At 43.3% G+C, this 13705-nt stretch overlaps 1 protein-coding gene across 3 annotated transcripts in view; it reads left to right on the top strand.

The window, feature by feature from the left end:
* ABCC3 (ATP binding cassette subfamily C member 3) overlaps window positions 1-13705 on the top strand; it is a 78029-nt gene that overhangs the window by 46007 nt on the left and 18317 nt on the right. For all 3 annotated transcript variants that reach the window (XM_083727938.1, XM_083727939.1, XM_083727937.1), the window contains 8 exons: window positions 506-667; window positions 1717-1809; window positions 4727-4930; window positions 9271-9417; window positions 9773-9860; window positions 10714-10780; window positions 12509-12635; window positions 12738-12914. In XM_083727938.1, the coding sequence (XP_083584064.1) occupies window positions 506-667; window positions 1717-1809; window positions 4727-4930; window positions 9271-9417; window positions 9773-9860; window positions 10714-10780; window positions 12509-12635; window positions 12738-12914 (1065 nt within the window). The remainder of the gene's footprint in view (window positions 1-505; window positions 668-1716; window positions 1810-4726; window positions 4931-9270; window positions 9418-9772; window positions 9861-10713; window positions 10781-12508; window positions 12636-12737; window positions 12915-13705) is intronic.

Genomic DNA, 13705 nt, shown 5'->3' with positions numbered 1-13705 from the left:
ATGGGATATAGTACTCTTGAGAAGTGGCAGAGAGGATGTTCTTTCTGTTCTGAAAAATAAGAGTTTTAAAAATATGGAAGGTTTTCTGGTGGGAGCTTGGAAATGCACCAGGAACCAGTGAAGTTGCCACAAAGCTAGCAAGATATGTTCCCTCCAGCCAGTCCAAGCTGGTGAGTCATGAAGCTGTAATCTGGGGTAACTGAAGTTTCTGAATAGTCTTTGGAGGTAGCCCCAGGACTGATGCATTGCAGTAGTCCAGTCTGGATGTTCCCAGAGCATGGATAGCTGTGGCCAGGCAATCTGCCCAGAATAGTATTCAGATAAAACACCAACTGAAGCTAATGGTAGGTATTTCAAGGCATGGAAGCCTCCAGTGACAGACCAGGGTCTATCAGCATCTCTAAGCTGCAAACCTGATTCTTGGGGTGGTGGAAGTGCAGGATCAAGATGTTACAAAATGAGGAAATATGCCTAAATAAGGGAGTTTTTCTCATTGTCTCTCCAGTCTTTAGTCATCACCAACTCAGCAAAGCGCTCTTCCACTGTTGGAGAAATTGTCAACCTGATGTCAGTGGATGCCCAAAGATTGATGGATCTGACTACTTTCCTAAACATGGTGTGGTCTGCGCCGCTCCAGATATGCCTAGCTTTAGCCTTTCTCTGGCAGGTACAGAGTCACTTATGTTGTTCTCTCTGATTTGGCACAATGTGCAGCCAGTAAGCTTAAGGCTGACCCAGCTTGAAGGGGGAAAGGGATTGTGGAAAGTCATATTGCAGGCAACCTGTTGCTCCCAGCAGAATTCCAAGCCCTTGTCTTTAGAATGTTCTGTCTGAACAGATGAATAACTGAGGATGCAGAGCTCAGGTGAGCTGCAATATCCTTAGATTTAAAGAGCCATAGCAGGAGTATAATGGAAGAAGGATCCTAGAGATGAGTTTAGGGGATGGTTTTTATTTATCTCAGTTTTTATTTGCAAAGCTGCTGTAGAACATTGCAGTCCTCAATTCCCCCTTAGCTCAATAAAAGAGATCTCTAATGATAAACATAAAAAAAGCTTCTCAGGTTCATTTTTTGTCTGCTTTTGCCTCTGTATAATGCTGTGCCTGACATAAACTGGTGTATTTGTGAAGCAGGTTATGGCACCATTTTTTTACCAGCTTGCTTCTATGTAGAGTGCCAGTATACAGCATCCAAGGAGCCATTTTTAGCAGTGCCTGTGGTGGTTATAAATAAATACCCAAAGATTTTGAATTCACAGTCAATTAGGTTTTACTCAGAGTAGACCTACTGAAATTAGCAGAGCTAACTTAGCCGTGTTCATGAATTTCAGTGGGTCTGTTCTGAGTAAAACTTTGTTGAATACCACCCTTTATGTTCCCCTGTCCTCCATTCCTTCCTTAGCTTCCAAGTACGCATATGTGACTGCTTGGTGCAGATAAAAAGAGAAGTTCCATAAGGATTTTGCAGAGCTTCTCTAGGTTCTTGCACTTAATGTTGAAAATCTATTTAGTCAACTTTAGCCATATAAACATTTCTGTGCTTTAGTGGTTAGAGTGCTGGACATAGCTTCCTGTGTGACACTGTAAAATGAGAGGAGGATCATGTATGGAACTTTGAGCTTCTAGGAGGCTATAAATACAATAAATTCCAGTTTTTTAAAATATTAATTGGAAGAGAATAGAATAATGACTGGTGTGTTTTGCATCGTTTTGAAGGAATTAGGGCCGTCTGTGCTGGCAGGAGTTGCTGTGATGGTCTTACTCATCCCATTTAATGCTGTAATAGCTATTAAAACCAGAGCACTCCAGGTAAGTAAACTCTAGTACATCCATTCCAAACTAATTTGGATTGTCTAGGTGAGGCTCCCTGCAAAAGGAAGCAGAAAGAGGGTGCTGGCAGATTAGTCAGCACTTCGATCTTAGAGCAATTTGACTACCGTGTGCAGAGCATGGCTTCTTTGCACCTGCTTGTCTGCCCTGGGATTTCTGACTTGCCTTGCCTTCAAGTCTCACTGTGAAACTTTACCTGAGCTGCTGCCTGCTCAAAGCCCTTCTCCTGTCTGTTTTTTCCTGATTATCTTGTGCCCTGGACTTTATTCTCATTTGCTTCCTGTCTAGAACAGATTCTGCAAAACCTCTTCTTGCAGATTTCCCATTTTTTTTCCAGAGCAGTGGGTAGTAGAAAATTTTTCCACAGTGCTTTATTTTTCCTGCCAATACAATGGTACCTCTGGTTACGAACGTAATTCATTCCGGAGGTCTGTTCTTAAGCTGAAACCGTTCTTAACCTGAGGTACTACTTTAGCTAATGGAGCCTCCTGCTGCCGCTGTGCCACCGGCGCACGATTTCTGTTCTCATCCTGAGGTAAAGTTCTTAACCCGAGGTACTACTTCCAGGTTAGCAGAGTCTGTAACCCAAAGTGTTTGTTACCTGGGGTGTTTGTAACCCAAGGTACCACTGTACTTTGCTCAGAAGGAGCATGACTAGTGAGATTGCCCATAGAGTAGAGGTCCACTGTGCCCTCCACTCAGTATAGTTTTGAATCACAGAGCTGCAGATCTCGGATATCATCTGGATCAGTTCTGTGCAGTGGCATAGCGTGGGTTGTCAGCACCCGGGACAAGGCAAGTAATTTGCGCCCACTAACCCATGGATTTGCGCCCCCTAACCCTAACCCCCAGATGTTGTGCCCGGTGCGGCTGGCCCTCCCTGCACCCCCCACACTACGCCACTGGTTCTGTGAACTGCTTAACATCCTACCCTGTGATTATTATTGAAATTATAACATGCCCTACACAGTGAGCAAAGGAAGCCAAGAGCAATTAGACAAGTGTTTGGAATATATTCACACATATATGCTAAGGAGACTGCCATGAGCACCATTAATGGATGCCTTTGCAACGAAAAGTTTCAATATAGCTTTATTCCCAGGTACATGTAGGATTGCAGCATTAAGAGTTTTACGGCCAGTTCTAATGGGAGTGATACTAAAATTCCTTTTCTTTCACCAACTGCTAATAATTGACTCATTTTAATTGTGAGGGGATGTTTAAAAACATCTGATTTTTATTTACATTTTAGTGATCCTGTATTGGTGCTGCTTATTTTCTGCACTGCATTTCACTTAAGCTGAGCATGAACTTTAGCTCTACAGCTGCTGCTGTTTCTGTTTTCCTCACTCTCCTTATACTTCCACGGTGCAGTTCTTTTGTGGCTTGTCAGTTGAACAAGAGCACACGATGAAAGGAATTCAGTGAAAGATCATTTTCTTTTGTGGTCGGGGGGAATACAACCACCACCATCTAATGGTGAATTGCCTGATGCTGTAGGCTGCCATGTCTCCCCTGCCCCCTCCACCGACCTTAAAAAGTCACCTAAATAGTAAATAGGAACCACATTCCTTCCCTTGGCTGCTTGACAGTGGTTTCTGTAACACCAGCAACGACAGAAATGTGATGGAAAGAGTCCAGAAAAAAGCCTCAGTGAGTGATTAATGGCTTTTCTTTCTGCCTCCTTTATGACGATGAGTCTGCCTGCAAAAGAATCACACACAGAATATCAGGCTGGTTTCAGCTTTGTTCTAAGTACAAAAAGATTAAAATGCAACCTATGTCCTAGTGACCGAGAGCTAAGCTTCACATAGTACATCTTGAACATATTCTAAAATTGGGAAGAGAGAAAATTGCCTTACAATGAGTCAGACCATTGGTCCATCTTGCTCAGTATTGTCTACGCCAACTGGGATTGTGCCCAGGGTTTCAGACAGGGAATCTCTCCCAGCCCTACCTGCAGATGCTGGGGATCAAACCTGGGCCCTTAGGCATGCAAAGCAGATGCTCTGCGACTGAGCTGTGGCCCTTCCCCTATCCTATAATTATTGCATATCAAGCAGCCAACGGCCAGTGCTAAGGAAGAGTCCAAATAAGATCTTATTGACAAATGTTTCTCTTTCTCCACTAAACTCAAACAAGCATGAGTTACAGCTCATAAGGAATAATTCGCAGTTCTCTAATTCTAAATTTCTCTTAGAATGTCCTGCCTCAGATCCTTTTAAATGGAATCAGGGTAGAGAAACATTAATGATTAAAAAATAAAAATGAAATGGACTTTGTGCATATGTATCTAATGGGGTTTTTTTTGGGGGGGGGGGGGTAAAACAAAACGAAAGTAGAAGCCAGTACTCCTGTCTTAATAAAAGTGCTGTGAGTACCAGTGCAATATGGGCAGTCCTAGACAATGAAAAAGGGATTCTGGTTCCTGAGATCAAGGAACGGGATTTTATCTACGTTTTGATAGAGCTGTATGCCATTTTGAAGCAAGGTCAAAGCTGTACTGCTTTTTTGGCTTCTTAGAATTCCCTGGCAACACATGGTATGAGGCTACTATTAGTAAACAATTGGGATATAAGCATGTTAGTCCCACATTTAATCTCTAAACTGAATCAACATCCTTGACCAGATACAGTGAGTTAAAGTGGGGTTTTCTTTATTGTTCACATGCCCAACCCATAATAAATTCTTATTCATCTTGCAATGAACATACCTACTTATTTACAATTGTGTAGAAGTACACCATCCATACAGAAAAGTGGGTGTGGTATTTTAATAGTATCTAAATTTATGAAAGTATTGTTTTGTTATTCCTTGGAGACCTGGACACAGGAAGCACAGTGCAAGTTGTTACACAAATGGCTATTGGTTAATGGTGTTCTTTAACATTGTTTAGGTGCAACAGATGCGCTACAAAGACTCCCGCATCAAGCTAATGAATGAAATTCTAAATGGCATAAAGGTTCTCAAGCTCTATGCTTGGGAACCATCCTTTGCAGAAAAAGTTCTGGAGATAAGGAAGAATGAACTGCAGGTTTTGAAGAAATCAGCCTACCTAAATTCTTTGTCAACATTTGCATGGATCAGTGCACCGTTTCTGGTAAGCTTTGTTTGTGTACGTTATCTTTTGTCAGAGGAACTGTCTGCAAGTTGGCAGGACCGTCCTTGTAACTTAACCAGGGAAAATATGAAAAGTCTGTGAAAAGTCCAGTTGCTGAGTTATTGTTCATGCAATGCAAGAAATGGGCATGGGTTGACTCCTTCTCAGGATGTGGCTGCTGGGAGAGGGGCCTAAGCCCTATGAAAAGATGCAGTACTACAGGAGAGGAAAGATGACTGAGCATGAGTTCTCCGTAAATCAAAGACGGGGAACCTGTGGTCATTTAGAGCTTGATGGACATCTATTCCCATCAACCCCAGCCAGTTGAGGATGCTGGATGTTGCAGTTTCAACATCTGGAGTGGGGCGGGGGGGGGGGGTCACAGGTTTTCCATCCTTACTCTAAGCATGGCAATTTTTACTGCTACTCATAATAATGTAATTATAATTCTCTTCCTGGAAAGCATAATAAAGAGACAAGATTGGTTTGATCTGCACTTTCCTGGGCTGTCTACTTACTTGCTAAATAAAAAAATATTAAGCCTGTAGTAGGCTATCCTTCACATTGCCAAATTCCGAAACTACTTTTAAGCTACTTTTTTTAAAAAATACCGTATTTTTCGCACCATAGGACGCACTTTTTCCCTCCTAAAAAGCAAGGGAAAATGTGTGTGCGTCCTATGGAGTGAATGCAGGCTTCAGGAAGCTATCCGCGGAGCGCTGCATTAATCCCGAAGCTTGGGGCGTGTGGAGCTCAGCGCTCCCCAAGCTTCTGGGTGCCGGCAAGGTCTCCGCTAGCCGTCTAGACCTTGCCGGCACCCAGAAGCTTGGGGCGCGCTGAGCTCCGCACGCCCCAAGCTTCGGGATTAGCACTCCGCTAGCCGTGTCTAGGCTGCGGATAGCAGCCTGCTTCCCGGAGCATCGGGCGCCCTGAAAGCAGAGCGCCCAGTGCTTCGGGAACACATCCGCAGCCTAGGCAGCCCTGCGGGAGGTCCCGCAGGGATGTCTAGGCTGTGGATAGCAGCCTGCTTCCCGGAGTGTCGGGCGCCCTGAAAGCAGAGCGCCTGGCGCTTCAGGAACACATCTACAGCGTGGGGACCCTTGCAGGAGTTCCCCGCAGGGCTCCCCATGCTGCGGATAGCAGCCTGCCTCCCGGTGGGTGGGGCGCCCTGAAGCAGAGCGCCCCTCGCGCCGGGCAGACATCTGTAGCGTGCGGAGCCCTGCAGGAGTTCCCCGCAGGGCTCCCCACGCTGCGGATAGCAGCCTGCTTCCCGGAGCGTCGGGCGCCCTGAAAGCAGAGCGCCCGGCGCTTCGGGAACACATCCGCAGCGTGGGGAGCCTTGCAGGAGATCCCCGCAGGGCTCCCCACGCCGCGGATAGCAGCCTGCTGCCTGGCGGGTGGGGCCCGCTGAAGCAGATCGCCCCGCGCGCCAGGCAGACATCAGCCAGCCCCACAAGCTTGGGGGACAGCAGGGAGGCGCAGCGCCACTATCCCGCTGTTCCTCGACCTGGTTCAGTTTCCCTGACCTGCTTTTGGGGGGGAAATAAAGGGGAAATTTTTTCCCTTTATTTCCCCCCCAAAAAAACTAGGTGCGTCCTATGGTCCTGTGCGTCCAATCGTGTGAAAAATACGGTAGTATTGGTGGTCAAAGTTCCATCTAGTCTGACACTCTGTCTTCAACTAGGACTAGTCAGTTATGCCTGGGAAGCTCATGATGGAAAAACACAATCCTGTACCTGTTCATTGTCCCCAGTATCAGAAGTATCTCCTGTGAACATGAAAGCTGCATTTGGCCAGCAGCCATTATGTTCTATAGATGTGTATAATCCTTTAAAACAGGGATGGTGAACCTATAGCCCTGCAGGTGTTGCTGAAATACAACTCCCGTCATCCCTGTTAATCACCCATGCTGAGTGGTGGAAGTTAGGAGTAAAAAGAAAGAAAGTAAAACCTGGCCACAGTTATCCACCCTGGCTTTAAAAAATCATTTTAGCTAGTAACCATCCCCAGTATTTTGTGGCAGTGAATTCCATAACCTGAGTATGTGTATGAAGAAATACATTTCCCTACCTTATCTTGTAGCTGTTGCCAGTCAGTGACCCTGAATTCTAGTGCTATAAAATGCTGTTTCACTGTTGTTAGGATAGATGGAATGGACTGGGTGATACAGAACCTATTAGTATTTTTGCTAACAAATCAAATATGTCACATTTCCGTCCTCCTAAAAGATTATCTTACCCCCAGTATTTAGATAGGACTAGATTATCAACTAACTAGGCAATATAAGATCTCTTAAGAAAGAAATGTACTTCTTTGAGCTTCATTGTGTGTTCCGACATAATTTACACTGACAAGATATGTTTTTTTTAATTAAAAAAATGAGAAATGGTCACTGTTAATAAAAAAAATAGGAACTAAGTTCCGCATTCTACAACAGTGGACAATTAATTTTATCAAGATTTCCAGCTATTATCTGGGAATAATATTTATTTTCCAGCATCTCCGCCAAAATCAATTACATTCCCAGGTCAAAATGCTTGACTTTTATATCATGACTGAGTTCCCTTTCTTTGACCCTCAAGCCCCCTTCCTGTTAACCTAACCATGAAGTGCTTTAAATTCTGTTCACTCCCAAAGATAGTCATCTTCACCCATTTACATCATAAGCAGAAAATATTAACAATACTATCTTTAGTAGCTAATCAGATAGCCTTCCTCCAAACTCTTTATCTAAAGTGTATGTTATCATTTCCTAAGTTTAAAGATGTTCTGTAAGTGTGGTTTCAACACTAACAGAAAGAATGCTCAGCTAAAAACAGAGGGAAAAGGTCAGAGACTGAATCGAGCTTAAGAGGAGAATAAATCAATCCCATCTTTTTTGTGTTTTAACCTTCTACTGCAATATGTAGTCAAACAATAATAAGGCAGGCTTTTTGTACATCACAAGTCTTACAAGGTTCAGAAAAGCACAAGATGCCACAATTAGAATGATTAGACAAGAGTGCAAAGGAACTCGAAATGATTTAATTTGATCTTGCTAGTTTGCAGTTTTGTCTATTAAAAGGGAATGCACTGAATGCCTACAGGAATAAGAATAATGGAGGATGAAGAATGTCATATAGTAGAAATCTGCCAACTCTTCTTGCCAAAGTGTTAAATTCAATAATAAATGGATAGGATCCATTTATGTAATGGGAGTCTGGGTTTTTTTTATTGTAATTTTTATCTTTATTGTAAAAGATGCAGTACTGGATATTGAAATGGATTGTGTTATTAGGATAAATATATTTTGTATGGTATGTTCCACCATTTGCTTGGATCGCTGAATGACTTGCTTACGTAAAGGCAATTGCCATAAAGTTTTGGAATGGAATATTGTAGAAAAGGGCATGGCTGGCTGGAACTCTGAACAGGATTGCTTAAGACCTCAGCTTTGTTCCTATCCATTCTCATAATTTTAAATTGTTTTTTTTCCCCTATACCTCTGCAGTCTCATAGATACCCTCCTCGAGACAGGACAACCAAAACTTTGCACAGTATTCTATGACTGAATCATATCATGGCATGATGATAGTTTGCGGGGGGGGGGGGGAGGTCATCACTTCTCCTAAATATTTCTTATATCTGTGAAATGAGTTCACAGATATGAACTATGTGCCTACGTGGCAGGAAAGGGCAAGTTAAAAGAGCTCAACCTGCTATAATGTGCAGCTGAGATTAAGTAAGCAGACTATATTCTGAAACATTAATTTTGACTTTGAGGTGTCTAGGAATGGCCTTTATGACACAGTGGACTTTCTACAGCAAGCAGTAACTATCCTGCCTCACCTTGTTTACACCAGCTTTCCTCATTCTTTAAGGTAACACTGTTCAGTGTGGAGTTGAAGTACACTGGGAGATCTGTGAGAAAGGGTAGCTATTTCATGTAGTTCTCCTTGTAGCAGAATGCTCTGCAAGATTAATTTTCCAACTTTACTAGGAGAAAGGAGAACAGGGAAATCTTCTGCCCCCATGCTCTACATATCAGATCCACAGTGGTCAGGGGGACCAATTCAATGTTGTTATAGAATACTGAGTTGCTGCTGCTATTATGAAACACCTTCTGGAGGCTGAATTCCTTGTACTCCTTTGTATTATATTTGCATTTTTGTGGAGTGGTGCCATGCTTTCTTGTTCCATAGCATATTAGCATATCAAATAATCCAACCAATTGTTCCTTCATCCCATACAGATTGTTCCTTTCAGATCTTATATTTCCAGGAAGGCTACATTTGATTCCCTTTTTTAAAAAAATCAAGCCGACAGGTGTTGTTTATTCAATTTATTTTTCTGGCTTCCAGGTTGCCTTGACCACCTTTGCCGTTTATGTCACCGTAAATGAAAACAACATCCTTGATGCAGAAAAAGCCTTTGTGTCTCTCTCCCTCTTTAATCTCCTCAGGTTCCCACTCAATATGCTCCCCCAGGTCATTAGCAACATCGCACAGGTAAGAATGCTGCCCGTCCTTTATTTAAACAAAAAGCAAAGGCTATACCAAATGTAAACATAACTTAAGGAGTGGGTGTCTGAACCAAGCCAGACATGATCATGACCAACCTGTTGGTTTAAATCCAGTGCCCTACCCCAGTCATGTAGGGGCCACCTCCAAACCAGACTATAGTAGCACACTGTACATAGGGCTGATGCAGATTAACTGCCCATTTGTACTATTTGCACCAGCAAAACAATTTGAGCAGCAGATAAATAACCTCCTGAATTAATGCACAGTTCTTCCCTTAGGACCGCAATAATGAAAATTCATTTCTCTTTTTTTTTTCCTTTTCGTTTGTTTGTTCTGCTAGACGAGCGTTTCACTGAAGAGGATTCAGCACTTCTTGTCAAATGATGAACTTGATCCAGGCTGTGTTGAAACCAAGTTAATTACTCCAGGTAATAATACACTGGAGTCATTTCATTTGTATGGTGGAGCTGGATAGTAAAGGAGGAAGAAATGGTAGGAGTCTCATATTTGGTTAATGCAGCCCCACAGTTGAAGCCTGTGCGTGTCTCTAACATCAAGGCAGCAAGTCGGAGCTTCTCGGACTTATGCCTGCTCCTGTGAAGCACCCTCCCAGGTGGCCCTTTGTTGGCCTCTCCATTTGAGAAAGCCTCTCCATTTGCAGGAAAAGGGGGGAAGGAAGTGTTGAGCCGTCCTTGAGCTGCTAAGAATTAGACTGCACAAAGCACTTGGGTATAATCTCTAGAGAACGGCCAGGCCTGGCTAGGGGAGATAAACAAGTGTGCATTTCAGTAATTGCTACTGGATAAATATTTAAGCTGTAGTTGCTGGATGTCTCTTATTTTAAAAGTTTCCCCTCTTATTTCATAAACACACAGCTGCATAGAGGATTATGGATGTTACTGCAGAGTCCCATCAGTCTGTAGCGTTCCACATCTACCAGCTCTCCAAAGTGGTGGTGGTGTTTTTTCAAAAAAAATTGTTTGAAATGTTGATCTGGCACTGACCTCAACTGCATGACTTGTGGTCTGGCATGTGACAGAGTGCTGCTTGAGCAACAAAAAAGCAGAAATCTTTTGTGTTCCCCATAGCTCATCAACAAATGCATCTCACCAGTCCTTTACCCCACCACTTTTTTCTCATTAAAGAGGCCCAGTTTGAGATTTCTGCCTGCCCACTCCCCCTAGCCACTGTGAAATCCGATGCGCGTGCTCAGAAGTCCCACTGAATTTGATTATGTATAGGACTGCGGCATTAGATTATGTCTTCTTTTCTTAAATACAGGGTATGCTGTTACTGTAAGAGATGGAACATTCAGCTGGGCAAAGGATCTTGAGCCAGCTCTGAAAGAGTAAGCAAGCTTTACTCACTTGTACATATTGGAATTTCCTTACTGCTTATAACTTGGAGCCAGCTCCCTCGGCCTGTAAATCAAGATGAGCACTGCAACCCCAGTCTCATCTGCCTCTGGACTTAACTGTCAGGGGTCCGTTACCTTTTTTTTAAACAGTTCCATAAATTTGCCAAATATGGGGCAAGAGTATTCAGTATTCAGTATTCAAAGGTATAATTAAACACATGGTTACCTAGAATTAATGGGACATAAAAGTGCGCAGCTTTGACTGGATTGTGTCCATGCTTGTTTCTACTTTTTGCTTTTTGTTTGCTTTATACACTGAAATTTTGCATTTTCAAAATGTACCGTATTTTTCGCTCTATAGGACACACTTTTCCCCCTCCAAAAATGAAGGGGAAATTTGTGTGCGTCCTATGGAGTGAATGCAGGCTTCAGGTAGCTATCCGCAAGCCTTCAGAGCACTTGCGGATGGCAGCCTGCAGCCTGAAGCCCGGGGAGCGCAGCGTCAACTGCCGCTGCGCTCCCTGTGCTTCAGGCAGCTATCCGAACACAAACAAATTGCTGAGCAAAAAGGAGAGATTTTTCAGTTGTGTTGCCAAAGATCCAGGACAAACCACTGCTTTTCGGAAATTCCCCCTGGACGTCACTTCTGCCATTGAAATCCTGGTATTGCCTGGGAAAATACGGACGTGTGGCAACCTTAAACATGGGGAAAGCACTGAAGATCTAGAGTTACTCTGGTTACTTGTGAAGCAACCTGCTGCATTAAAAAAATTCTCTGCCAAATGTATCTGGCAGTATCTCTGCCAGCATTACATGCAGCTGCCAAGACAGTTACTATCTTAATCTAGGCACAAATTACAGGCAGCCTATATGCTTAAGGCATCTGGGAACCTACGGGTGGAGGAGGGACACATGACTGCCTTTCAGATGCCAAGTCAGCATGAGTAGACTTTTTCAGCACTTCTTAGTGCCTTGAAATTGTCTTGTGAAAAGCTTTGGTATTTGTCCAAGTCATGACTCATCAAATCTAGTGCGCACACGGACAACTTATGAAATGTGGTGACTTGCAACAGGAACATGTGTAAGTAAGTAAATAAATCATGGCTCTGTTTTAGTGCACCACTGCAAAAGTAAAATCTCATTCAGCTGAACACATACAAAAAGGGACATATGACCCAAAGCTGGAAAAGGTCAGCTGGGAAATGGTAGGGAGCTCTTTGCAACTCACTACAAATGGAATCTAATTGTGTATCTTTTTTTTTTAAGTTGGCTATAAGACTCCTATGTGTTGTCATGACATCTTTCAGGCTTCCCTCTTCTGAAGGCATTAACTTTCCAGTCAACATTCTTTATTCTTTCTCTGACCACATGACCAAATCTGGGGAAAGCTGATTAAACAGAATCTCTGGTGGAATGCTGTGTTGAATTCCTGCCAAGGAGAGTACATACCTTGTGCTTAAACACAGCACGTAAAGAAAGACAGACATGTTTTTTACTTTATGATGGAAATTCCAGAGAGTAACTATCTTAAGTCTAGTGCAATAAAAACAGCTCAAAAGATCTGATAACATCAGTTATGACCTACAAAAGCTTATGTCACAATATTTTTAAGATGCCACAGGATTCTGCTTGGCTTTACATTAACTAGTTCCATTTTTATTTTATTTTTGGTCAGCAAATTAGTCCATCCTCAGTTTTACCTTCTTTTACTCCCTACAGCATCAATTGGTTGGTCCCTAGTGGTTCTTTGGTGGCTGTTGTTGGACATGTTGGCTGTGGGAAGTCATCCTTGGTGTCTGCTCTTCTTGGAGACATGGAAAAGCTCCATGGGAACGTGGCCGTGAAGGTTGGTTCACAGTACAGCATTGTATCCATTTTTAGCATTTGGAAAATATTTGTGGCTTGCAAACTGATCTGCTTTATGTATGTTTTTGATACCTCCTTTTAGGGTTCAGTCGCTTACGTTCCCCAGCTAGCTTGGATCCAGAATGCCACCTTGAAAGATAACATCTTGTTTGGCCATCTTCATAATGAGAAGAAGTACCAAACTGTCTTAGAGGCATGTGCCTTGAAGCAAGATCTCGAGATGCTTCCAGGGGGAGATCAGACTGAGATAGGCGAGAAGGTAAAGTCTTTTACAGCAAATGTAGGTGGTGATGGTTGCCCAAGGTGGTAAAGGACACAAGTCATTCCTCACTAAGTGTCTTCACAACCTTCCAGATGCGGTCAAGCTGATTGGCTTGACTGACCTCAGTGCTAAGCCTGCCCTCTCCAGCCAGAACCCTGCAACGAATCACCAGGTTCACTGGAGTTTCAAGACACCATTGGCCTATAATTATGGACTAATACCATATTGGCCTGAATATAAGCCGTGACCTTACAAAAATTGGCTTTTACGATATTGCTGCTGAAACAGACATATGGTAAAACAGAACAAAAAATGTTTTATTGCCAATTTGCAAGCTTGAGACTGTTTAACCCACTTGTGGGTCCTCTCTAGTACCCACAGGATTTTCTTCTACATTTGCCATTTAGGGGTGTGAGTGCCTGCGGAACTGTACATTTCCGAGCACATTTCAAAGTGTTGGTGCTGACCTTTAAAGCCCTAAACGGCCTCGGTCCAGTATACCTGAAAGAGTGTCTCCACCCCCATTGTTGTGCCCGGACACTGAGGTCCAGCGCCGAGGGCCTTCTGGCGGTTCCCTCACCGCAAGAAGCCAAGTTACAGGAAACCAGGCAGAGGGCCTTCTTGGTAGTGGCACCCACCCTGTGGAATGCCCTCCCACCAGATGTCAAAGAGAAAAACAACTACCAAACTTTTAGAAGACATCTGAAGGCAGCCCTGTTTAGGGAAGCTTTGAATGTTTGACGGACTATTGTATTTTAATATTCTGTTGGAAGCCGCCCAGAGTGGCT

The sequence above is a fragment of the Podarcis gaigeae genome (genome assembly GCF_964106915.1).
Source record: "Podarcis gaigeae genome assembly, chromosome: 2".
Lineage (NCBI taxonomy): Eukaryota > Metazoa > Chordata > Lepidosauria > Squamata > Lacertidae > Podarcis > Podarcis gaigeae.
This window is presented reverse-complemented; position numbering and strand designations above follow the sequence as displayed.